Source organism: Ranitomeya variabilis, chromosome 7, assembly GCF_051348905.1.
Source record: "Ranitomeya variabilis isolate aRanVar5 chromosome 7, aRanVar5.hap1, whole genome shotgun sequence".
NCBI lineage: Eukaryota > Metazoa > Chordata > Amphibia > Anura > Dendrobatidae > Ranitomeya > Ranitomeya variabilis.
The window spans coordinates 154,271,826-154,299,506 of record NC_135238.1 but is presented as its reverse complement, the minus strand read 5'-3'; the positions used below and the strand labels follow the sequence as shown (position 1 = coordinate 154,299,506).

The 27,681-nt window shown below is 46.2% G+C and overlaps 1 protein-coding gene across 1 annotated transcript in view; it reads left to right on the top strand.

Annotated features, from left to right (window-relative positions):
* Positions 1-27,681, top strand: part of CDK15 (cyclin dependent kinase 15) — a 550,498-nt gene that overhangs the window by 9,117 nt on the left and 513,700 nt on the right. Inside the window, exon 2 of the mRNA XM_077272097.1 lies at positions 4,949-4,980. Coding sequence (XP_077128212.1) covers positions 4,949-4,980 — 32 coding nt within the window. The remainder of the gene's footprint in view (positions 1-4,948; positions 4,981-27,681) is intronic.

The window sequence follows — 27,681 nt, the reverse complement described above, 5'->3', positions numbered from 1 at the left end:
ACTAATGTAAAATACTGACCAAATACTGCTAGTGTGACGGCAGCCTTAGGCCGGCGTCACACTCAGTGTAGGGAAATACGGTCCTTATTTTACGGCCGTAATAAGCAGTAATTTTCACAAAACACTGTTCGGTATTCAATGCGAGGATGCGATTTTTATGGACAAATGTATCCGTGTGTCATCCGTATGGCATCCGTACGGCGAATTTTTTTGCACAGGCTTGCAAAATGGACAAATCATGGATCCATCGGCTAAAATATTTCTAAAAACATATATACAGTCTATACTTTTCAGAAAAGTTCCCACGGACGAGTTCATATGAGTTCATCCAGCAGAGGGCGCATCACCGCGACTCGAGGTAACTACAGTACATTCCCCTGCATTCCATTCATTCACCAAATTTTACAGACAGGAGCACAGCTGCATTAGCAGAGCTCCTGGGTGTAAAATGATTTAACCCCTTCAGATGGATTTACAGCGTGGGACATGACTGATCGACGGAAGGTATGGAATATTGTTGTTTGTTTTGTTTAACTTTATTTCAGATGACAAGGGTCTTCAGGTGGATTGAGAGTCTAATAAAATATTAAAACACCCTGTGTCTTTATTTCATTAAAATACTTTTAATATGTGTGTGTGTGTGTTTTATTAACCATTTCATACTATTGGATTAATAATGGATAGGTGTCATAATTGACGCTTCTCCATTATTATCCTGGCTTAATGTCACCTTACAATAGCAAGGTGACATTAACCCTTCATTACCCCATATCCCACCACTACACGGGAGTGGGAAGAGAGTGGCTAAGTGCCAGAATAGGCGCATCTTCCAGATGTGCCTTTTCTGGGGTGGCTGGGGCAGATGTTTTTAGCCAGGGCGGGTCCTATAACCATGGTACCTCCCTAGGCTATTAATATCTGCCCTCAGTCACTGGCTTTCCCACTCTGGCGGAGAAAATTGCGCAGGAGCCCACGCCAATTTTTTCCGGAATTTAACCCTTTAATTTAATAGAGCTTCAAAATTTTACACAGAGACACTTGTTACATTACTAAAGAGGAATATGTAATAAAAAAAAAGGGATAGGAGATGGTTTACTGTATGTAAACCATGTCTCATATCCTGTCGGGTTTGTGAAGGAGAAAGAATAAGCCAGCAATTGAATTACCAGCTTTTATGCTATCTTGCGCTGAAATATATATATATATATATATATATATATACACACACACCGTATATAGTAAAGCTGCGGTAGCATCGTATGCAGTGAAGAAGCAGTGACCCACAAATTCAAACACTAAAGTCTCTTTTAATGTGTTTCTTCACAGCATTAAAGTCCAATTCACATAAATGCATATAACTTCAGTTGATATTTTCACTGACCAGTTTACACCAGTTCAAAGCAATACATATCACATGGCTTTAGAATTGCGGTCCCTAAACAGGCCAGACTTCCCTTGTCCAGTTTCCCTGGGCGACCGCATGCCATCTCACAGTCTCTATACATCTCCATACACACAGCCTCATATGTTGCAGACACTACACACGCCAGCCCTCCTCTGACTAGTTCTCGTGGGTGTCCTGCATCGCTGTATCACAGTCTCTTTACAGACTCTTTACTCACACAGTCGTACACAGTTCAGGATATCCTCCGGATAGCAGCCGGGCACCATATCCACTTGTTTGCTATCGTTGCACATGCTAGTCCTCTTTCGGGCACAGGACATCCACCTCCGGGCACAGGACTGGCCACATCCGACTCCTTCGGGCACAGGACATCCACCTCTGAGCACAGGACTGTCCACATCTGAGACCAGTACCATGGACGACTTGCATCTCTGTGTACGCTGCAGGTGCTAGGCTATTCAGCTGCCCTGGGTGCTGGCTCTGCTGGCCTGTGCTTCCATGCACTCTGCAGACCAGCACACACCAGACAGACATTGACGTGCACCTCACACACCTGACCTGACACACCCATACCCCTTACTGCAGGGTTTTTAAACACACACAAACCTGTGGCCTTCAGCCACCTGGAAAACCCGGACCAGAAATCCGTGACTCTCATGCACACCTATGGACTTCATCCGTCTGCATGCACATTCTGGGGAGAACAAACAGCGCCCCCTAGCTGTATCAGAGGCCACAGCCTCACAATATATATACCTATTCTATGTGTACACATTTATTCTACCTATTCTAGTCTAACCTGTCAGTGTGATTTTACTGTACACCGCACTGAATTACCAGCTTTTCTAGAGAACACCGCTGCGTATTTCTCGCAAGTCACACACATGGTCTGTGTGTAATCCGTAATTTTCCTGCCCCCATAGACTTTCATTGACGGATTTTTTGCGCAATACGCTGACAAACGCAGCATGCTGTGATTTTCTACGCCCGTAACATGTCGTATAATACGGATCAGTAAAATACGGCAGATAGGAGCTGGGCCATAGAGAATCATGGTACCGTATGCAATCCGTATTTTCTGCGCCTCTCATACGTCCGTAAAACACGCTAGTGTGACGCCGGCCTTACAGCAACTGCAGGCTGGATAGTACTTGCCTTCACTGTTTTATATTTGGGACCCTTCAAGGTATTACTGCATCGTTCTTTTCACTTCGATGGAGCCGGGGCGCAGCCTCTTTAAACACAGGATTGCTGGGGGAGCTGATAGTTTTGACATCCAATAATTTAATATTGATGGCTTATGCAAAGGATAAGCTATTAATTTTTAAGCATAAATATTCCTTTTAATTCAATGTTAAAACGTCCCTTGTGATTTATTATTAAGCAGGCTCCATTATTATCCAATAAGAGTGTTTACAAAAAAATGGAGAACCTCCACTAATTGCCGAAATTGAGAATGGAACATAAGTTTGTTTAATTTTTACTATAAGTGTCCAAAACTTCACATAGACTGGCAGAGTGAACTACATTGATTTCAGTTGTATGCAGAGCTTGAGTTCTGACATTTCAGGGCTTGATGCCACCATGTCTAGTTGTTTTTAAAACCAAAGTCCAATTGTATCTTGTCTGAAAGAGTAATAGAAAGCAATCAAATGGCTTTCAACAAATGTATTCTAAGTAAAGATACAAACTGCGAGTTTGAGCTGACTGGATACAACTATAAAGTAGTTGTTTTTTTTCTCTTCCCTTCCCTTGGGCAGGGGGTTTAGGTGGGTGGCTTTTGGGGGAAGGAGGGACATCTGGTAACTATAATAATAGTCTTCTTCTGGTCTCCTCTCTCTTGCCTAGTATTATAGTGAATATTCTTGGGAAATAAAAAAAATCAAATGAAGTTGTGTTCATGAGACAATTCTTCAAATGAGTTGCCAAGGCTTATGTAACAAACATTAATAAATAGGAGGATTCTTACAATATGAGTAAAAAACGTATACTTATTTACAACTGCAAAAATTGAAATGTGTTTTGACACCTATATTAAGAGGACTGGAACCCCACTTGAGCACCAGGCTTCCCAGTGTGCAACATATCTTGTAATGGATTTCTTCTAATATGTTAGTCCACTAGAGCCTTTAAGAACTGAGTTTGGATGCTGTCCTGTGCTGTACTTTCTATTGACACATAGCGCTAAAAAATTACAATTATTCAGATTATGGAACCAAATGTAAACCTTCATTCACACATTTGTTTCCACATGTGTTGTCCGTTTTTCCTCCATTTTGCATAATTGCTGCATTCGTTTTTTCTCATCCGTTTTTAAGCAGGTAGAATGAACTTTAATTTATCCATTGACTCTTAGTAGAAAAGAGTTGAAACTCGGGTAGAGCGCTGAAATAAAAATTATGGGCCAGAATTCTGGCCTAAAAGCTTTGAAGAATTGCAAAATGTAGGTGCAAGTCAGAGCTGCGCCTAAAGTTTGTGACTTCTGGCATCTACATGCCAGTTTCTTCCAGCTCTGCCGAAATGGGCTGAACTGGGGTTGTACAGGGGCATGGTGACCACTGCTTGTCAAATTCATGACGAGTGGTGGCATTCGCTACGCTACAGATCCTCCATCAGCAGGGACTGGAGTAGGATTTGTGGTGAGACAGATACCATGGTGTACGCCACTCGTGTGATGCTCTTGCTTGATGAAGAGATGTATACCGCTTCATGAATTAGGAGCTTCCGACTAAAGATTAAGAACGGCGTAAACAATGCCGATCTTGATGAATCGGCCCTATGTCTTCCATTTTTATCTGTTTAGAATGGATCCCTATAGAATTTGATGACCGAGTCTGATCTGCAAAAAGGACGAATATAACACTTGTTATGAAGATCATTGATTGGACTGTGTGCTATTCATTGTAAGAATCATAGAGCACACGGATATGTGAATGTAGCCTGAAAGCCCAAGCTCACTGTGCCCATGCCAAGGTACAATGTAGACTGGTCCTGCTTACACTGACATAAAACATTTATTTAATTTAATTCTAAAACAAAATTAGATGGAGGGGAATAGGAATTCTAGTTCTTGTTTAGAGACTCAAAACAATCCAGAAAGTAGTTTTTCGCATTGCTGCAGTGTTTGACTAATCCAGCAAGGCAATTCATCTTTTTGCTAAATGTTGTTTTCTAGCCAATTATATGGGATTACAACTTTAATGCACATTGTGGATATAAAGCTTTACATAAATTAAACTGAAAGATCAGAAGAAATCTATTAAAAGAGTCGTACTCCTGATAAGACAAATAAGCCTTCTGTCTCCTCCTCGGGCTCTGCTATTCTCAGTGCTATTTCCATGACAACCATAATAATAATACAGTTATGTAAAAGGAAGATGGAATGCAAAGTACATTGTGAAAATGCTTCCACATCAGAAAGTAGCGCTCATTTAGCTTCCCTGGATGATACATGTTTCATTAAGGCAATTTTATTAGATACTGCTCTGTTTAATATGTTGGAGATGAGCATTTTCTAATTCAGAAATGTTATTCTTTTAACAGGTTTGAAACAAAAACATACAGGCTATGAAGAGGTAAGAATAAAACCATGTCAATCACAATGCATAATTACAATATTTCAGATAGACCCCTGGGAAAGGATAAGGCTATGTTCTTTCTGGTGTCATGGCTTCCGTTGATAACAGTCGTGGCACTGTGCAAGATCTGTCGTAGAATCCAAACGGTAACTTATAAGGAACAGGTCGCCACCAGAGGTGGTGAGTTCTCCTCCAATGGAAGTCTTCAATTAGAGGCTGGACAGACATGTGTCTGAGACGGTTTAGTGAATCTAGCATTGAGCAGGGGGCTGGACAAGATGACAATGGAGGTGCCTTTACTGCACATACACATGTGTATACAGTATATACACACATACTCATGTAGTGTATATACACGCACATTGCACATAAACGTGTACATAGACACACTGCACATATGGTACATAACAGACTGTCTCCTCTTCAGTTCCTTTACACTCGCGCCGGTAAACGACCTTTGGTGACATCATGGTCACATGAATGTGATGTCACCAAGGTCCTTTAACTGCGTGAGTCTAAAGGAACTGAAGAGGAGACAGTCTGGTATTTACCATATGTGCATGCTAGGGCTTATTTTGGGGGTAGGTCTTATTTTTGGGGAAACACAATAGTGATCATATGTTCACGTGTAACTATATTTTGCTTCCATTAGTTATGAAAGACATTGATTCCTTTAGCATTTCCCAAGGCTGCATTGACATGTCTGCTTTTTATCTGCGTGTTCTATTTGTATTTTTCACAGATAGAACAAATAGCCATTATAGTCTATGATCCTGTTCACATGAGTGTTTTTTGTCTGTGTCCAGCACAGTAAAAAAGGTCACTTTTTCACGTAGATGAGAAAAAAAACAATACGTCTGAATGAGGGCTAACCTAAACATATGAAATTAGATAATTTCCAACAATAATACAATGCAGTACTTGAATTACTTTTACATACATTAATATCATGGACTAGAAGAAAAGTATTGTAAAAATTATCTTTGCAGTTGGCAGCAGAAAAGAAAGAAAAAGTCTAAAAGTTTAATTTGTAAATTATAGATATGGGGTGAGATATACTACACTGAATGTTCCAGAATTCTGGCGCAATTGGCACAGGTGCTTTACACTCTTTTTGCACCTCATTTGACAATAGGTGTGTTTTAAGTGGAAAAAGAAATTACATATTGGAATAGGGGCTGAGTTAAAGCACCACTCCAGCATTTTTTTTTCATTGCAGTGCTGGACTGGTGCTACTAATGTAAGGCCCCTGCACTTAGTCCCATACTTGCCCTTTGCCATCCTTTGCTGTTATGTGGGCCACTCCGGTCGGTTTTCAGCAGATTGTGACCTGCCGGATTGCTTGCTTGTATTTTGCCAGAGCGAGCTGGAAATCACTTTTCAATTCAAGTCTATGAGAGCCTCGTTCTGTCTCTCATAGACTTGCATTGACAGCTTGTGACTTACCTCTGAGGCACCTTCTCACACATCCCACCCAACTCCCCATACTGTGTCCGCACCCATCCCATCACCTTCATTCCCCATAAAGTCTTCCCCTCGCTCCTTATACTGTGTCCTCATACATTCCCCTCTCACTACTCAAACTGTGTTCACACCCATCCCCCACTCACCATACTGTGTCTGCACCCGTCCCCTCCCTCGCTCCCCATACTGTGTCCGCATTCACTCACCCCTTCACTCCCCATACTGCATTCGAACCCATCCTCCCCATTCTGTGTCTGCACCATACCCCCACTCATCATACTGGGTCAGCACCCATCTCCCTCACTCTGTTTCCTCATACATTAGCCCAGGGCTGCCACCAGGAATTTCAGGGCCCCATACTGGCAAAATTTTCGGGGCCCCCTTGAGACTCCGCCCAGGCTACACCCCAGCTCCGCCTCCACCCATCCAATCTTCCACAATCCCACTGCCCACCCTTGGAAAAACTCCACTTCTGCACTGCATCCTCACCAATCACACATTATCAGTTCCCATCGAATATCAGATCACATACATAACCGACAGCTTTTGTTTTGGCCAAAAGATTTTTTCATACGCCACCACGGCAAGGTAGACTCTTTTGGGACGGTAATACTCTAACCTATTAAAAATGTATTTAAATATCCAATACTCTTTTTAGGTATATTTTTATTCAAGGGAATGTGTCACATACATTTTTTTTAAATGAACAATAATACCATATACAAGGGACAAATACTGTCACACCATGACAAGTCCACATACAGTATTACCATTAGAGATAAGTGAATTTTCTCAGGTTACCTCTTATTTGGCATGCTGCAGAGGGAACCTGCAGGCCAATCAGATGTTCGGCTCCGCAGCTGCATGTGTCGCGGCTGTGTGACAGTCACGACACATGCATGAAGAGCACAACAAACAGGCCATCCATGCATGTGTCTTGACTGTGACACAGCTGTGACCCATTCAGCTGTGGAGCCGATCAGCTGAATTGCCCGCTCTATCCAGGAAGCTTGCTGAATAAGAGGGAACCCGAGAAAATTTGCCTATCTCCAATTACCATCACATAATGAACAAATAATACCACATACAAGGAACAAATACCGCCACACCATGACCGGACCACATATTATCACCACACAATGACCTATAATACTACATACAAGGGGCACATACCACCACACCATAACCAGACCACATATTACCACCACATAGTGAACAAATAATACCACATACAAGGGACAAACACCACCACACCATGTCCAGACAAAATATTACCACCATATAATAAACATATAATAATGACGAACTGAAAGGATCTGCCACATAGTGTATGTCAGATTAATGGTCTACTGTTGAACGGAAAAAATTGAGACCCAGCGGTGGCTTCCAGAAAAGGAAGATGACAGCGCATGTGCCATTCTCTCCATTCATTTCTATAGGAACTGCAAAAAATTTCTGAATGACCCTGGTGGGACATTTATGTATGTAAAATAGATTATATACCCCATCAATATGCCATAACTATCCCTGATGGGACAGGGAACTTTCTAATTACATGGTCACGATATGCAGACATACACCTGTATTTTAGTCAGAGATAAGTATACCCTAATATAACCAATTCTACCCCCATAAAGTGGCCATATTGTGCTCAGATAGCAGGTCTGTGCAGGCAGCAGAGGATTTTAACGCTCTGGACTTTACAAGAGTCTACAGCACTGATCAGCCTGTTCTTGGGAGAGGTAATAAGGACCTTTCTGCCATCTTCACTAAATATATGAATAAATTGACAAATGGCTGACACCATTCATCTGTGTGTCCCTACCAGTCTAATCTTGGCTGATCGCTGCCGACAGTATCAGACTGTATGGACGCATCTTATTTAGGAGGAGAATGGTGATCCCTAGTTGTCAGTTAGGCCTGGGATACAGATTTTGCAATGTGACTGATTAATTTAACCCATCGAGTGAAAGCTGCAGTTCTAAGAATTGAACGGCACACAGTAAGGCTATGTTCACACTTTGCGGTTTTTGCTGCTGATCCGCAGCGGTTTTGACGCTTCGGATCCGCAGCAGTTTTCCATGCGGTGTACAGTACAATGTAAACCTATGGAAAACAAAAACCGCTGTGCCCACTTTGCGGAAAAAAACGCGCGGAATTGCTGCGGAAAAAAAGAACGAGCATGTCACTTCTTTGTGCGGATTCCGGAGCGGTTTTCAACCTGCACCAATAGGAAAGTGCAGTTGAAAACCCGCAGAGGAATCCGCAGAAGAAACCGCAGGAAAATCCGCAGTGAAAACCGCAGCGGTTTTGCACTGCAGTTTTTCCAAATCCGCTGCGGAAAAATCCACAGCAAATTCCGCAAAGTGTGCACAAGCCCTAAATGGCTTTGTCCAGCAGCTGCAGCCATATAGGTAACATCAGATTGTGTCTGCTTAGGCCAGGCGCTATACACACATTTCCAGGAGTAACAACAGAGGATGTGCACAACAAAGGGTCCACAGGCATTATATATTAAAGTGATTGTCCACTACTAGGACAACCCCTTCTTGATGTTAATGTTCGGCCCCGATAAAATAATAAAGCCTGTACTCAGCACCCGTGCGGCGTCATTCCTGTGGTGTCGGCGTTTGCTCTCCCCAGGGCTCTCGTGTGGTGTTGGGTCATACATGTAATAGTTTGTGAAAAGATAAAAAGAGACCTCAGCGACCATATAAAACTGATATGATAATCACTGCAGAGCCTGACCGCACTCATCTCTACACCTACATATAGTGAAATAACCGCGGCTTTACTGCATGGACTATTCCGTCCATTATATAATGACCATAATGATAAACATGAGAATGCAGAAATACTGGATCCCACCTGTGCTCTCAACTTGTTCACATACTGCTATTTTGGATGCCGGTTTTCTGCTAAAAAAAAATGCAGTGTTGGCAGGAAACATGCTACGCACATTATGTGCATTTTTGATGCATTCATTTTAAAAGGTAAAAGAAATGCAGCAAAACTCTGGAAGAGTTGACACGCTGCAATTTTTTAAAAGAACACACAACGCAAGAAAAAAATATTTTGCGGCTACTGTAAAATGCTCACTTATATATACATACAGTATACAGGTATATGACGTCTACTCACGCATTATAGATGAGGTGTGCTATTAACCCCTTTCTGCCAGCTGACGGAATAGTACGTCAGCTGGAAGTATTCCCCACTTTGAGGTGTGCTCCGGCGCTAAGCCCACCACCCTTTCGCCCCAATCAAAATTTTTAAAAAAGAAAAAAATCAAACCTACACATATTTGGTATCACCGTGTTCAGAATCGCCCGATCTATCAATAAAAAAAGGATTAACCTGATTGCTAAACGGCGTAGCGAGAAAAAAAAATCAAAAACGCCAGAATTACATTTTTTTGGTCGCTGCGACATTGCATTAAAATGCAATAACAGAGAACGTATCTGCACCAAAATGGTATCATTAAAAACATCAGCTCAGTGTGCAAAAAATAAGCCCTCACCCAACCCCAGATTACGAACAATGGAGACGCTACAGTTATCGGAAAATGGCGCAATTTGTTTAGCAAGTTTTGGAAAAATTTTTTCACCACTTAGATAAAAAATAACCTAGACATGTTTGGTGTCAATGAACTTGTAATGACCTGGAGAATCATAATAGCAGGTCAGGTTTAGCATTTAGTGAACGTAGTAAAAAAGCCAAACAAAAAACACGTGTGGGATTGCACTTTTTTTGCAATTTCTCCACACTTGGAATTTTTTCCCGTTTTCTGTTACACAACGTGGTAAAACCAATGGTGTCATTCAAATATACAACTCGTCCTGCAAAAAACAAGCCCTCACATGGCCATATTGACGGAAAAATAAAAAAGTTATGGCTCTGGGAAGGAGGGGAGCAAAAAACGAAAAAAGCCCCGGGGGTTAAAGATGAGGCTGTTTGAGTTCGATAATTCATGAACATACACGTGTTGTGTGCTGGTTTTAGGCCATGTTCACACTTTGCGGTTTTTACCGCGGAACCGCCGCGATTTTGATGCTGCTGGTCCGCAGCAGTTTCCATTGCGTTTACAGTTACATGTAAACCCTATGGAAACCGCAAACCGCTGTGCACATGCTGCGGGAAAAACTGCGCAGAAACGCAGCGGTTTACAACCCGCAGCATGTCACTTCTTTGTGCAGAATCGCTGCGATTCTGCACCCATAGGAATGCATTGATCCGCTTACTTCCCGCATGGCTGTGCCCACGTTGCGGGAAGTAAGCGGATAATGTGCAGATGGTACCCGGGGTGGAGGAGAGGAGACTCTTCTCCAGGCCCTGGGAACCATATTTGTGTAAAAAAAAAAAAAGAATTAAAATAAAAAATCATGTTATACTCATCTCTCAGCGCTGCACGCGGCCGGTCAGAGTTGCTGTGCGAACAGGACCTGCGGTGACGTCGCGGTCACATGACCGTGACGTCACGAAGGTCCTTCTCGCGTAGCATCTTTGGAACCGGACCGCCGGGTGCAGCGCCGAGGAGATCGTGACGTCAGAGGGTGAGTATATAAACTTTTTTTTTTTTATTTTAACATTATTATTGATGCTGCATATTGCTGCATATGCAGCATCAATAGTATAGGCGGAAACCGCGGAACAAACCGCGATAAATCTGCAGGGATAACCGCAGCGGTTTTGCCCTGCAGATTTATCAAATCCGCTGCGGGAGAACCCGCAGAGGTCACCCGCAAAGTGTGAATCCGGCCTTAGGGTACAGAGTGCAGTGCTCATCTGCAGATGGCTGCTCTACAGTTGCTGTACACTGATAGCACCACATATACCAGCACCCTCCAGGGGATCCTTTATCAGGGGGGTCTATTACACCAGGGGTCCAATGGGAATCTGCCAGGAAGGGTTAATTATTACTTTGGGCCTGATCACACATACACTAGAACCATAGGCAGGATAGGCTCACACACTTATTTATCAACAGGAAAATACACTATACATTACATACACTATATACTACAGATACACTATTACATATATACGAGGATCTATATATATATATATATATATATATATATATATATATATACACTGTATCTATATATATATATATATATATATATATATACTGTACACTATACATTCCATACACTATATACTACAGATACACTATTACATATAGAAATATCATCTGCAGTATACCCATACACACTCATTAACCAACAAGAAAATACATATACTGTACACTACAGTGTATATTACATACACTATATACACATACTACCATACACACACTATTATATATACCTATGCTGCAGGGCCTGGCCCTTCACCACCTGCCCCATCATCCCAGGACAGCGGACAGACAGGGCAGCAGTCAGCAGAAGACTATGATGGCTGCTTCCTCTTCCAGTACAGATACTTGTCACCCCCTCCCCCTCCCCTGGTCCCAACTGCAGCAGGTAATGAGAGAGTACAGGGAGACACAGCAGTTTCCTAAGGCCTCTTTCACACTTCAGTTGTTTGGCGTCAGTCTAAATCCGCCATTTTCCTCAAATAACGGATCCGTTTTTTTTGTGACGGATCCGTTATTTTCCCCTTAGACTTGCATTAGCGACGGATTGTGACGGATGGTCGTCCGTTCCATCCGTCATGCGACGGATCCATCAAAATTTGGCGGACGTCATCTAGACATTGACGGTCATTGCAACGTTTTTTGTCTGCGTTGAAATTGTGGATCGCGACGGATCCGTCGCGTCCGTCATTTCATAGAATGGCCACCTATGGGCGACGGATCCATCACGACCGTCATTTCGGCGGATCCGTCGCCCCAATCCGTTTTTTCAATTGCGCATGCTCCAAAAAGTATATACAACCCCCGAGTAACGGATCCGTCAAAAAACGGATCCGTTACATCCGTTTTTTCAACAATTGTGACGGATCCATCGATCCGTCACTATGTCGGAAGTGACTGACGCCAAACAACTGAAGTGTGAAAGAAGCCTAACCAGTACTAGAGAGACAGTGTAGCATAGTGCAGTGCTGGCAGCTTGTTCCCACAGGAATATTGGGGGGGTCCCGGGGGTCCCTCCTGCAGCCCAGTGAGAAGCCCTAGTTTTGGAGCCAGTATCACTGAATTGCTCACCTTTTCTGGCTCCAGCCTCTTCCTGCACAGCTCCGGTCAGTCACTGTTGCCGTCTTTTTCAGGAGTAGATAGAGGGTGAGAGATGACGGAGGCGAAGCCAGTCCCGAGCTCTGTACATAACTAGTGCCACTGCCTAGCACCTAGTGCATCGCGTCTGCTGCACTGAGTGCAGCCACATCAGAGAGGAGCGATGCAGTGTGTCAGCTCTAATTCCTCCAGACCAGCAGGACAGTGCCACCCCTGTCCCTGGGACCCGGTTATCAGGAGGAAAAGAGGAGGGGCCCGAAGTGTGTCAGACATGCTGCCTGCGTGTCTCAGTAAGTCCGGGCCCTCCCTCCTTGCCTCTGATCACCGGGGCCCCTTACACAAGTAATGGTTGTAATGCCCTGATGGCGGCCCTGAGAGGTGTTATCAGTCATTGTACAATAGGAGGAGGGGAGCTGTGACATCACCTATTGTGAATGGTGGATCCTGTGCTATCTACTGTATATAGAGGTTGTAGGGGTTTCACTCACTCAGGTGCGACGGCTGACACTTAGGAGGCAGGTTCCAACAAAAGTTCAGAGGTTTATTGCTTCATAAACCAGTTTAGCATAAACAGAAAAAACAAATAGCCTTTAACTCAGGCAAAAGGGAAAAAACAACTGTCCATTCCTTCAGGCTCAGACCTCGAGCCTTAACACCCTCTGGAGGCTAGCACTGTTATGACCTGGTGGTTAAAGAGCAACATGAGACGAGCTCTGAGGAGGTGGTATCTTTACTGACCGCAATTCCTAATCCTAACACCAACACTAGAAATAGCCGGCGGACGTTCCTGTCACTCCCTAGACGCCTCGTCACAGCCTGAGAACTAACTACCCCTAAAGATGGAAACAGAAAACTATCTAGCCTCAGAGAAATTCCCAAAAGGAAAGATAGCCCCCCACAAATATTGACTGTGAGTGGAGAGGGAAATGACATACACAGAAATGAAAACAGATTTTAGCAAAGGAGGCCAATTCTAATCTAGATAGACAGAAATAGGAAAGGATACTGTGCGGTCAGTATTAAAAACTAAAAATCCACGCAGAGTTTACAAAAATGATCTCCACACCGACTCACGGTGTGGAGGGGCAAATCTGCTTCCCCAGAGCTTCCAGCTAGCCTGAATATATCATAATGACAAGCTGAACAAAAAGAAACATAACATGAGCTGAGCAATAAAGTCCAAAGCAAATGGACAACAAAGAACTAGCAAGAACTTATCTTTTGCTGAAATGGACAGGCCATCAGAGAAATCCAAGGAGAGATCTGAATCCAACCCTAAAACATCGACAGCTGGCATGAACTGAAGACCAGAGCCAAGTTAAATAGCAAGGCCAGGAGAGACGATAAGTGAAAGCAGCTGCCACAGCAAAACTCAAGGAGCAGCAGTTCCACTCAAAACCACCTGAGGGAGCCCAAGGGCAGAACTCACAAAAGTACCATTCACAACCACAGGAGGGAGCCCAAGAACGGAATTCACAACAGTACCCCCCCCCTTGAGGAGGGGTCACCGAACCCTCACCAGAGCCCCCAGGCCAATCAGGACGAGCCAAGTGAAAAGCACGAACCAAATCGGCAGCATGGACATCGGAGGCAACAACCCAAGAATTATCCTCCTGGCCATAACCCTTCCACTTGACCAGATACTGAAGCTTCCGCCTCGAAAAACGAGAATCCAAAATCTTCTCCACCACATACTCCAACTCCCCCTCAACCAACACCGGAGCAGGAGGATCAATGGAGGGAACCATGGGCGCCACATATCTCCGCAACAAAGATCTATGGAACACATTATGAATGGAAAAAGAAGCTGGAAGGGCCAAATGAAAAGACACCGGATTGATAATTTCAGAAATCTTATAAGGACCAATAAAGCAAGGCTTGAACTTAGGGGAAGAAACCTTCATAGGAACATGACGAGAAGACAACCAGACCAAATCCCCAACACTAAGCCGGGGACCAACACACCAACGACGGTTAGCAAAACGTTGAGCCTTTTCCTGAGACAACGTCAAATTGTCCACCACATGAGTCCAAATCTGCTGCAACCTGTCCACCACAGAATCTACACCAGGACAGTCAGAAGGCTCAATCTGCCCCGAAGAAAAACGAGGATGAAAACCAAAGTTACAAAAGAAAGGCGAAACCAAGGTAGCCGAACTAGCCCGATTATTAAGTGCAAACTCGGCCAACGGCAAGAAGGTCACCCAATCATCCTGATCAGCAGACACAAAGCATCTCAAATAGGTTTCCAAGGTCTGATTGGTTCGCTCCGTTTGGCCACTTGTCTGAGGATGAAATGCTGAAGAAAAAGACAAATCAATGCCCATTCTAGAACAAAAGGACCGCCAAAACCTAGAAACAAACTGGGAACCTCTATCAGACACAATATTCTCCGGAATGCCATGCAAACGAACCACATGCTGAAAAAATAATGGAACCAAATCAGAGGAGGAAGGCAACTTAGGCAAAGGTACCAAATGGACCATCTTAGAAAACCGGTCACAAAACACCCAGATGACAGACATCTTCTGAGAAACAGGAAGATCAGAAATAAAATCCATGGAAATATGCGTCCAGGGCCTCTCAGGGATCGGCAAAGGCAAAAGCAACCCACTAGCACGGGAACAGCAAGGCTTGGCCCGGGCACAAGTCCCACAGGACTGCACAAAAGAACGCACATCCCGTGACAAGGAAGGCCACCAAAAGGACCTAGCAACCAAATCTCTGGTAACAAAAATCCCAGGATGACCAGCCAATATTGAACAATGAACCTCAGAAATTACCTTGCTAGTCCATCTATCAGGGACAAACAGTTTCCCCACTGGACAGCGGTCAGGTTTATCAGCCTGAAATTCCCGAAGTACCCGCCGCAAATCAGGGGAGATGGCAGAAAGAATCACCCCCTCCTTGAGAATACCAGCCGGCTCAAGGACTCCCGGAGAATCAGGCAAAAAACTCCTAGAAAGGGCATCAGCCTTCACATTCTTAGATCCCGGAAGATACGAGACCACAAAATCAAAACGGGAGAAAAACAGAGACCATCGAGCTTGTCTACGATTCAACCGCTTGGCAGACTCGAGGTAAATCAGATTCTTATGATCGGTCAAGCCCACCACGCGATGCTTGGCTCCCTCAAGCCAATGTCGCCACTCCTCAAATGCCCACTTCATAGCCAACAACTCCCGATTGCCGACATCATAATTACGCTCAGCAGGCGAAAACTTTCTGGAGAAGAAAGCACACGGTTTCATCAAAGAGCCATCAGAACTTCTCTGAGACAAAACGGCCCCTGCCCCAATCTCAGAAGCGTCAACCTCAACCTGAAAAGGGAGAGAAACATCTGGCTGACGCAACACAGGGGCAGAAGTAAAACGACGTTTAAGCTCCTGAAAGGCCTCAACAGCCGTAGAGGACCAATTCATCACATCAGCGCCTTTCTTCGTCAAATCGGTCAGAGGCTTAACCACACTGGAAAAATTAGCAATGAAGCGGCGATAAAAATTAGCAAAGCCCAAAAATTTCTGAAGGCTCTTCACAGATGTGGGTTAAGTCCAATCATGAATGGCCTGGACTTTAACAGGGTCCATTTCAATAGCCGAGGGAGAAAAAATGAAACCCAAAAAAGAAACCTTCTGAACTCCAAAGAGGCACTTAGACCCCTTCACAAACAACGCATTAGCACGAAGGACCTGAAATACCATCCTGACCTGCTTCACATGAGACTCCCAATCATCGGAAAAAACCAAAATATCATCCAAATATACAATCATGAATTTATCCAGATAATTCCGGAAGATATCATGCATAAAGGACTGAAACACAGATGGAGCATTAGAGAGCCTGAATGGCATCACAAGGTATTCAAAATGGCCTTCGGGCGTATTAAATGCTGTTTTCCATTCATCACCCTGTTAAATACGAACAAGATTATACGCCCCTCGAAGGTCAATCTTGGTAAACCAACTAGCCCCCTTAATCCGAGCAAACAAATCAGAAAGCAAAGGTAAAGGGTACTGGAATTTGACCGTGATCTTATTGAGAAGGCGATAATCTTATACAGGGCCTCAAGGAGCCATCCTTCTTGGCAACAAAAAAGAACCCCGCTCCCAACGGTGACGAAGACGGGCGAATATGCCCCTTCTCCAAAGACTCCTTTACATAACTCTGCATAGCGGCATGCTCTGGCACAGACAGATTGAAAAGTCGGCCCTTAGGGAACTTACAGCCCAGAATCAAATTAATAGCACAATCACAGTCCCTATAAGGAGGTAGGGAACTGGACTTGGGCTCATCAAATATATCCTGGAAATCCGACAAAAAACTCAGGAACTTCAGAAGAAGGGGAAGAGGAAATTGACATCAAAGGAATATCACTATGTATCCCTTGACAACCCCAACTAGTCACAGACATAGATTTCCAATCCAGCACTGGATTATGTACCTGTAACCATGGAACACCCAGCACAACAACATCATGCAAATTATGCAACACCAAAAAGCGAATATTTTCCTGATGTGCTGGAGCCATGTACATGGTCAACTGTGTCCAGTACTGAGGTTTATTCTTGGCCAATGGCGTAGCATCAATCCCCCTTAAGGGAATAGGGCTCTGCAAAGGCTCCAAGGAAAAACCACAGCGTTTGGCAAATTCTAAGTCCATTAAGTTCAGGGCAGCGCCAGAATCCACAAATGCCATAACAGAAAAGGACGAGAATGAGCAAATCAGGGTAACAGACAAGAGAAATTTGGGCTGTACAGTACTAATGGCAACAGACCTAGCGACCCTCTTAGTACGCTTCGGACAATCAGAAATAGCATGAATAGAGTCACCACAGTAAAAACACAGCCCATTCTGACGTCTGAATTCCTGCCGTTCTGCTCTAGTCAAAATCCTATCACATTGCATAGGCTCAGGACTCAGCCCAGAAGACACCGCCATATGGTGCACCACCTTGCGCTCGCGCAGGCGCCGATCAATCTGAATGGCCAAAGACATTGATTCGTTCAAACCAGCAGGCGTGGGGAACCGCACCATAACATCTTTAAGGGCTTCAGAAAGACCCTTTCTGAAAATCGCTGCCAGGGCATACTCATTCCATTTTGTGAGCACAGACCACTTTCTAAATTTCTGGCAGTATACTTCTGCTGCTTCCTGACCCTGACACAGAGCCAGCAAGGTCTTTTCTGCCTGATCCACAGAATTAGGTTCGTCATACAGCAATCCGAGCGCTTGAAAAAATGCGTCTACATTGAGTAATGCAGGATTTCCTGGCTCAAGGGAGAATGCCCAGTCCTGCGGGTCGCCACGTAGCAGAGAAATGACAATCTTCACCTGCTGAATGGGGTCACCAGAGGAACGGGGTCTCAGAGCAAAAAACAATCCGCAGTTATTTTTAAAGTTCAAAAATTTAGATCTATCCCCAGAAAACAAATCAGGAATAGGAATTCTAGGCTCTAAAACCGGAGTCTGGACAACATAATCTTGGATACTCTGTACCCTTGCAGCGAGTTGATCCACCCGCGAGGACAGACCCTGAACCTCCATATCAGCACCAGAGTCCTGAACCACCCAGAGATTAAGGGGAAAAAAAAGACAAAACAGGCTGCAAAGGAAAAAAAAATGGCTCAGAGCTTTCTTTTCCCTCTTTTGAGATGCATTCAACACATTGTGGGCCAGCTGTACTGTTATGACCTGGTGGTTAAAGAGCAACATGAGACGAGCTCTGAGGAGGTGGTATCTATACTGACCGCAATTCCTAATCCTAACACCAACACTAGAAATAGCCGTGGGACATTCCTGTCACTCCCTAGACGCCTCGTCACAGCCTGAGAACTAACTACCCCTAAAGATGGAAACAGAAAACTATCTAGCCTCAGAGAAATTCCCAAAAGGAAAGATAGCCCCCTACAAATATTGACTGTGAGTGGAGAGGGAAATGACATTCACAGAAATTAAAACAGATTTTAGCAAAGGAGGCCAATTCTAATCTAGATAGACAAAAATAGGAAAGGATACTGTGCGGTCAGTATTAAAAACTAAAAATCCATGCAGAGTTTACAAAAATGATCTCCACACCGACTCACGGTGTGGAGGGGCAAATCTGCTTCCCCAGAGCTTCTGCAGCGCCCCAGTGTCCTGGTCGTTGCAGTACTGTGGCTCCGCCACTAAGGGGAGCTATGGTGCGTCTGATGGCACTGAAGGAGTTCATCGGATCAGGTATCACAGACACCAATACATTTCACAGTCGGGCCTCCGGGGGGAGCTAAGGGTTCTATTCACTAGGCCACTCCCCACCATAGTGGGTAAACTGGGGGTCAGGCAGGAAGTTAGAGGAGAAAGCTGACTGGGTTGGAACCAGGCAACACCTTGTGGCAGAGGGTGTTGTGGGGGAAGATACAGTAGGGTCTCTGTCAGGGGTGGGATCCTGACAGAGGCTTGGCAACTTGAACGAACGTAACGGGACCGTGCCTGCTCAGGATAGCGGCGGTGCCCAAGGAAGGATTAGAAGCGATATAGATTGTGCTGAGTGAGAAACGAGATCAAGCAAAAGGAGAAATACCAGTAGGGGTCGTGCTGTAAGACCGAAGCAACACCCTACTGAGGCGCACTACCGGTGGCCGGAACGCCGAGGGAGTATAATAACATTCAGCTTCAAGCAATACTCCAAACAGCGGCAGGACAGTCAGTCTAAGGCGGGCTGTCTAACTTAAATCACCTATGCAGTCTTGGGGGGCAACTTGTGGAGAGGGGCGACTCTAGGGTCCCGGAAGAGCTTCGAGCCTACCCGTCAAACGGGTGCCGTCCCAACCAGAACACCAGGGAGGGACGGAGGATTAGCAGAACATCATCTAATCGAGTTGTGAGGGAACTTAAGAAACAGACACAACAGTTGTGGGGACTTTCTGTAAGCACAGCAGGGAAGGACCACAACACATAGCGCTAGCAGGAAGGCACAGATTTCCACCTGCTAAGAGAACTCCGGAGGTGCCATTGGGCCGGCCGGACTTGCGCAGCCTGGTTATCCGGATTCCGGACTGAGGACCGAGAGATCTTCAGTAAAGAGGTAAAGAGACTGCAACCTGGTGTCCTCGTTATTTACTGCACCGCACCACTACAGCCTCAAGCACCACCATCATCCTTCATACTTATCTATCCATATCTATCACTGTACGCCCCTCGGCAGGGTCACGGACCGGGGCCTAGCCACCGTGACAACCCCAGAGCAGAGACTCAGAGGCCCGGTACCGGGTACCCCTCGGCCCTGCGGCAGTGGGGGCGCTACAACTTGGCGTCACGAACAGGATCTACTTAAGCCTGAGGAATCAGGTCATGTGTGCCTTGGAACTGTGATTTACTGTGCTTGGACTGTACTTTATTGCAAAGACTGTGGATTGTCACTTGCCGCCAAAAGTTCGCGCCAAAACCGCCGCCATTACAGCGCTAAGGAGAGCGCAGGAGAAGAAGAAGGGCGTGGAAGTGGGCGTGAACAAGCTGAAGAGCGCGAAAGACAATGGCCGCCCAGTCTAAATATCTCGGCCCCTTGAGGACGTGTCCGTCAGCAGCCGAGATCCGTCCCGGGATCCGCAATGGTGGGCAGAGACAGAGAAAACGAAACCGCCCACGAAGGAGAGAGCGGGAAAAGGACCAGGAAGAAGAAGCGAGCCACATGGAGGACGCCATGGCGAGCCGCCCGGAGCCGGAGTGTGGGGTCGGAGCCGAGGACTCCCCCAGCTACCCGGAGAGGCACCGCAGCCAGACCTCCACAGTTGACGCTGACCTCCTGCAGACCGGAGCGGACGAGCTGATCCACCAACCCCGGCGGACGCAGCTGAGCACTGAGGCCGGGTGGAAGAAGACCATCATCGGGAGCCTCGCCAGGAGTCTGTCGGCAACCCCATCTGGTCCGGAGCAAGAAAGAAGTTCCAGCGCTCCGAAGCCAGAAAGCAAGGCCCTGCCGGAAAGCGAGGTGCTGCAAACAGAGATGACAACGTCGCAGCACAAGGCTCCGCAGCCAGCGTTCCAGACCCCAGTGGAGACGGAGCAGACCGGCACCGGAGGGACCGCATCTGAAGCAGGTATGAAGGACGACCCTGCCCTGACGACCGACACCACTCCAGTGACTGATCTTGCAGCAGCCGCTACCTCTGCTGCAGCAAATGCCCCTACTCAAGCTGCGCAGACCTCCATAGCTGCGCATGATTTAACCGTACATGAAAGACGGATTAACGGCATTTGTCCAGCACTGGGTGTAACCCTGGACCTCACTTTTCCCAGGCAAGGAAGGGTTAAGTGCCAGGTGCAGCCCTGGAAGCCGTCCAACTAAACCTCGGAAACCTGAAACTGTACATAGTTAACTGTTTGTTTCCCTGCTTTTTGCTACTTTAAACCCGACCTGGGTTATTCTTAAAGGGATCCCTTTGTTTACCCGGGATCCCTTCTTCTGCTTTTTGTTTTGTTTCCTGTTTATTCATCCCTGAAAGAACTGCTGGATCATGAACAATGATACAAACTTTTTGTAAATAGTTTGCACCTTATTAAAGGTGCTCCCTACTGGTTTTACTTAAAGAAGGACTCTTTGTGAAGATACCACACTGGAACCTTTGCTGAGTATGGACTGGTAGCTTGAGAAGATATGCTACCTTATAGAGACTTGGTCCCCTCTTAAAGGGGATGTTCATTTGTTGCACTTAAATGGTGATATTGCTTTAAGACAGGTGGCAATAATGTTTTGATGAAAGAAAGTGATGATAATGTTTACATTAGAAAGTTATATGTATCCAACTAGTTAATTGTAAAGAAATGCTGATAATGTTAATAGACAACGAGGATAGAAGGTGAACCCTGAGTCCTCCTAGGAGCCATATAGAAATGGCTCAGTGCTCTTAAACTGAAAGTAATGTTATGCTCTATACTGTGTATAGTAGTTGAAAAGGCAGTAGGCCCGGGCTGAACGGGGCGGTCCTGCATAGAAGGGAGAGGCAGTAGGTCTGGTGCCGTTAGGACAGGCGGTCCTGCAGATTTAAAGAAGGAGAATGAAAAAGTTAAATTGCCTTATAATGTGATTATAAGAAGGTCTTTAGTGGATACAGAGTTTATGTCCTCGAAGGCAATGTTAAATTATTGTTCAACAATTTTGCACTTAGTAGAATACCCGGTTGGGTAAAAGCAAGTTATTTATAGCATGTTGCTATGACATTTAACCATGTTTGTAACGTTCAAGTGTCCTCACCTCCCATAAAGGGAAGCTCTGTTTAAATATGCTTATTGTTATTGCACTCAACAAAACTGTATGTCTTTTTGCTAACTTGTATTGTTGTTTTCTTCCCAGTCCCAGAGTACTGTGTTTAACCAGGGGGGAGTGCAGCGCCCCAGAGTCCTGGTCGTTGCAGTACTGTGGCTCCGCCACTAAGGGGAGCTATGGTGCGTCTGATGGCACTGAAGGAGTTCATCGGATCAGGTATCACAGACACCAATACATTTCACAGTCGGGCCTCCGGGGGGAGCTAAGGGTTCTATTCACTAGGCCACTCCCCACCATAGTGGGTAAACTGGGGGTCAGGCAGGAAGTTAGAGGAGAAAGCTGACTGGGTTGGAACCAGGCAACACCTTGTGGCAGAGGGTGTTGTGGGGGAAGATACAGTAGGGTCTCTGTCAGGGGTGGGATCCTGACAGAGGCTTGGCAACTTGAACGAACGTAATGGGACCGTGCCTGCTCAGGATAGCGGCGGTGCCCAAGGAAGGATTAGAAGCGAGATAGATTGTGCTGAGTGAGAAACGAGATCAAGCAAAAGGAGAAATACCAGTAGGGGTCGTGCTGTAAGACCGAAGCAACACCCTACTGAGGCGCACTACCGGTGGCCGGAACGCCGAGGGAGTATAATAACATTCAGCTTCAAGCAATACTCCAAACAGCGGCAGGACAGTCAGTCTAAGGCGGGCTGTCTAACTTAAATCACCTATGCAGTCTTGGGGGGCAATTTGTGGAGAGGGGCGACTCTAGGGTCCCGGAAGAGCTCCGAGCCTACCCGTCAAACGGGTGCCGTCTCAACCAGAACACCAGGGAGGGATGGAGGATTAGCAGAACATCATCTAATCGAGTTGTGAGGGAACTTAAGAAACAGACACAACAGTTGTGGGGACTTTCTGTAAGCACAGCAGGGAAGGACCACAACACATAGCGCTAGCAGGAAGGCACAGATTTCCACCTGCTAAGAGAACTCCGGAGGTGCCATTGGGCCGGCCGGACTTACGCAGCCTGGTTATCCGGATTCTGGACTGAGGACCGAGAGATCTTCAGTAAAGAGGTAAAGAGACTGCAACCTGGTGTCCTCGTTATTTACTGCACCGCACCACTACAGCCTCACCACCACCATCATCCGTCATACTTATCTATCCATATCTATCACTGTACGCCCCTCGGCAGGGTCACGGACCGGGGCCTAGCCACCGTGACAACCCCAGAGCAGAGACTCAGAGGCCCGGTACCGGGTACCCCTCGGCCCTGCGGCAGTGGGGGCGCTACACTTCCAGCTAGCCTGAATATATCATAATGACAAGCTGGACAAAAAGAAGCATAACATGAGCTGAGCAATAAAGTCCAAAACAAATGGACAACAAAGAACTAGCAAGAACTTATCTTTTGCTGAAATGGACAGGCCATCAGAGAAATCCAAGGAGAGATCTGAATCCAACCCTAAAACATTGACAGCTGGCATGAACTGAAGACCAGAGCCAAGTTAAATAGCAAGGCCAGGAGAGACGATAAGTGAAAGCAGCTGCCACAGCAAAACTCAAGGAGCAGCAGTTCCACTCAAAACCACCTGAGGGAGCCCAAGGGCAGAACTCACAAAAGTACCATTCACAACCACAGGAGGGAGCCCAAGAACGGAATTCACAACATAGCACCTCCACACATATCCACTGTGTTAAGCATTAGCCTGTCTTATATAGAGCTAACCACACCCAGTAACCCATCACATGATTAGCCATGTGGTCTGACATCACCACAGGTCCTGAAACACACATATATACATGGTTATGTGCAACAAAGAAATACTCCGGGCTACATTACAGCAACAAGCCACCTATGCGACACATATCTCCCGTCGACTACACACCCTTTAGCCATGCTACATACCTCCCCCCTCTGCCTAAAGCCATGGGGCTTGGCACTTTCCCCCACTAAACAAGGGATTCTTGATAGGGCATCCGCATTACCGTGCAGCTTTCCGGCCCTATGTTCCACATGGAAGCTGAAGTCTTGCAGGGCTAAGAACCAACGGGTGACCCTAGCATTTCTACCTTTTGTTTCCCTCATCCATCTAAGCAGGGCATGGTTAGATATTAGTCTGAATTTACGACCCAGCAGATAGTACCGTAACGTGTCCACCGCCCACTTTATGGCCAAACACTCTTTTTCCACGACTGAGTAGTTCTTCTCCGATGAGGACAGCTTTCTACTCAGATAGAGAACAGGGTGCTCCTCCCCATGTAGCTCTTGGGAAAGGACTGCTTCTACCCCAACATCTGAGGCATCTGTCTGAAGAATAAATTCTTTATTGAAGTCTGGGGCCATCAGAACGGGCTGCTTACATAGAGCCCCTTTCAACTCTTGGAAGGCTGACTCTGTCTCTTTGGACCATTTAACCATCACCGATTTTGTCCCCTTTAGCAGATCAGTCAGAGGCGCAGCCACTGTGGCGAAGTTCGGGATGAACCTCCTGTAATATCCCACGATTCCCAGAAAGGCTTTAACTTGCTTTTTGGAGAGTGGTTTCGGCCATGTTTGGATTGCCTCGACTTTCCTGATTTGGGGCTTTATTTCTCCACCACCCACTATATAGCCTAGGTATTTAGCTTCTTCCTTACCCAAGGCACACTTCTTCGGGTTTATTGTAAACCCCGCCTCTCTTAGAGCATCAAACACCGCTTGGACTTTCCCCAGATGACTCTCCCAGTCCGGGCTAAAGATGACGATATCATCTAGGTACGCAGCAGCGTAGGCCTTATGGGGCGCAAGGTCTCTATCCATAGCCCTCTGGAAGGTCGCCGGAGCTCCCTGTAGGCCAAACGGCATCCGGACATACTGGAAGCATCCATCAGGTGTCGAAAAGGCCGTCTTCTCCTTGGCTTCCTGTGCCATGGGGATCTGCCAATACCCCTTTGTCAAATCCAAGGTGGATATATATCTGGCGTGCCCAAGCCTTTCGATGAGCTCATCAACGCGGGGCATGGGATAAGCGTCAAACTTGGAGACCTCATTCAACTTCCGATAGTCGTTGCAAAACCTCCACTCTCCATCAGGTTTTGGGACCAGGACAATTGGGCTCGACCAACCGCTCTTGGATTCCTCAATGACTCTAAGCTTCAACATACGCTCCACTTCCTTGGAGATAACTTCTCGACGAGCCTCAGAAATACGATAGGGCTTCACGTTCACCCGCACATGTGGCTCTGTTAGGACCTCGTGCTCTATGACCTTCGTGTGTCCTGGCAACTCTGAAAACAGGTCCCTGTTTTTCTGGAGTAACTCCCGGCACTGCTGTTTCTGGGTTTTCGATAGCGTCTCCGCTATAGTAACCGCTCCAACCTCACCTTCTGGGTTGCTTAACAACGATGGAGTTACTGTCGGCTCTCTATCTTGCCACAGCTTGATGAGGTTGACATGGTATACTTGGAATGTTTTCCGTCTTCCTGGTTGGTGAATTTTATAATTTACTTCACCAAGTTTCTCGACAACCTCATATGGCCCTTGCCATTTGGCCAAGAACTTGCTTTCCACCGTCGGAACTAACACAAGAACTCGGTCTCCCGGATTGAACTGCCTCACTCTTGCAGACCGGTTGTAGACTCTGGCCTGAGCTTCTTGTGCCTGGAGGAGGTGTTCTTTCACGATAGGCATCACCTTTGCAATCCTCTGCTGCATCAGGGCCACATGCTCAATGACTAGTGTTGAGCGATACCGTCCGATACTTGAAAGTATCGGTATCGGATAGTATCGGCTGATACCCGAAAAGTATCGGATATCGCCGATACCGATACCCGATACCAATACAAGTCAATGGGACACCAAGTATCGGAAGGTATCCTGATGGTTCCCAGGGTCTGAAGGAGAGGAAACTCTCCTTCAGGCCCTGGGATCCATATTACTGTGTAAAATAAAGAATTAAAATAAAAAATATTGATATACTCACCTCTCCGGAGGCCCCTGGACATCACCGCTGGTAATCGGCAGCTTGCTTTGCTTAAAATGAGCGCGTTCAGCGCCTTCCATGACGTCACGGCTTGTGATTGGTCGCGTGGCGGTCACATGAGCGGCACGCGACAAATCAGAAGCCGTGATGTCATGGAAGGCGCTGAACGCGCTCATTTTAAGCAAAGCAAGCTGCCGGTTACTACCAGGGCGCATCAGAGGGTGAGTATATCCCTATTTTTTATTTTAATTCTTTATTTTTTACATGGATATGGATCCCAGGGCCTGAAGGAGAGTTTCCTCTCCTTCAGACCCTGGGAACCATACACTGGGAACTTCCGATTCCGATTCCCGATACCACAAAAGTATCGGATCTCGGTATCGGAATTCCAATACCGCAAGTATCGGCCGATACCCGATACTTGCGGTATTGAAATGCTCAACACTATCAATGACGCTTCTGTGGGGCGTGACTTCGGCTTCCCAGGTTTCCTTGGCTATATCCAGGAGTCCTCGCGGATGTCGGCCATATAGAAGCTCAAACGGTGAGAACCCTGTGGAGGCCTGTGGAACTTTACGAATGGAAAACATCAGATAGGGTAAGAGACAATCCCAGTCTCTACCGTCTTTCTCTATAGCTTTTCTCAGCATGCTCTTCAGTGTCTTGTTAAATCTCTCAACAAGGCCATCTGACTGGGGATGGTACACCGAGGTCCTCAACTGGGAGATTTTCAGGGCTTTGCATAACTCCCTCATCACCTTGCTCATGAACGGTGTCCCCTGGTCAGTCAGGATCTCTTTCGGCAGACCTGTCCGGGAAAAGACATGGACCAACTCGCGGGCTATATTCTTCGAGGAAGAATTTCTCAGAGGAATTGCCTCAGGATAGCGTGTGGCATAGTCCAGGATGACTATTATATATGGATGGCCCCGGGCTGATTTAACTAAGGGACCGACCAAGTCCATGGCAATTCTCTCGAACGGCACCTCAATAATGGGCAGTGGCACAAGGGGGTTCCGGAAATGAGGAGTGGGAGCAGTTAGCTGACATGTAGGGCAGGACCTACAATAGTTCACTATTTCCCAGTGACACCCAGGCCAATAGAACCTCTGCACAACCCGTTCCTGTGTTTTTTCCACCCCTAGGTGTCCACCCAAGATGTGTAAATGGGCCATGTCCAACACCTTCCGTCTATATGGACCCGGCACTACCAACTGCTCTACCAACTCCTCCCTTATTTTCGTGACCCGGTACAACAACTCCCCACTTATCAGAAAATGGGGAAATCTTGTGTCTGCCCCTGGCTCCTGTACCACCCCGTCAATAACTGTGACATTATTAAAGGCTTCCCTCAGAGTGGGGTCCCTATGTTGGGCAGTCCCAAAATTTTCACCGGTTACCTCTAACTCCATAATGTCAGATGCAGGGGACACTTCCTCCTCATCCCCAACCAGAACACAAAAAGGAAACCTGTCTGTCTCTGGGTGTGGCGACACCCTTCCAGGGTTCATTGGTTCCCTACTCTTGCTAGGGAGCTCAGACCTTTTCCCCACAAATCCCAAAACAAAAAGAAATCCCAGCCAATAATTATAGGGTGCAACAAGTCCTGCACGACGCCGACTATGTGGGACTCAGTGCCACACGCCATTTCAATGTCCACCCTGGCCAAAGGGTAGTCCTTGGCATCACCATGTATGCACCGCACGAAAACCTTCTTTCCCAGGAGCAGGTGGAGAGGGAAAGTGGCCCTCACCAGGGTCACTAAGCTCCCTGAGTCTAACAGCGCCGTTGCTGCTCGACCGTTCACCTTTACGGGACACGCTTGAGGTCCCTCGTTGGGCGGAGAGTTCACACTGCAGGCTGGA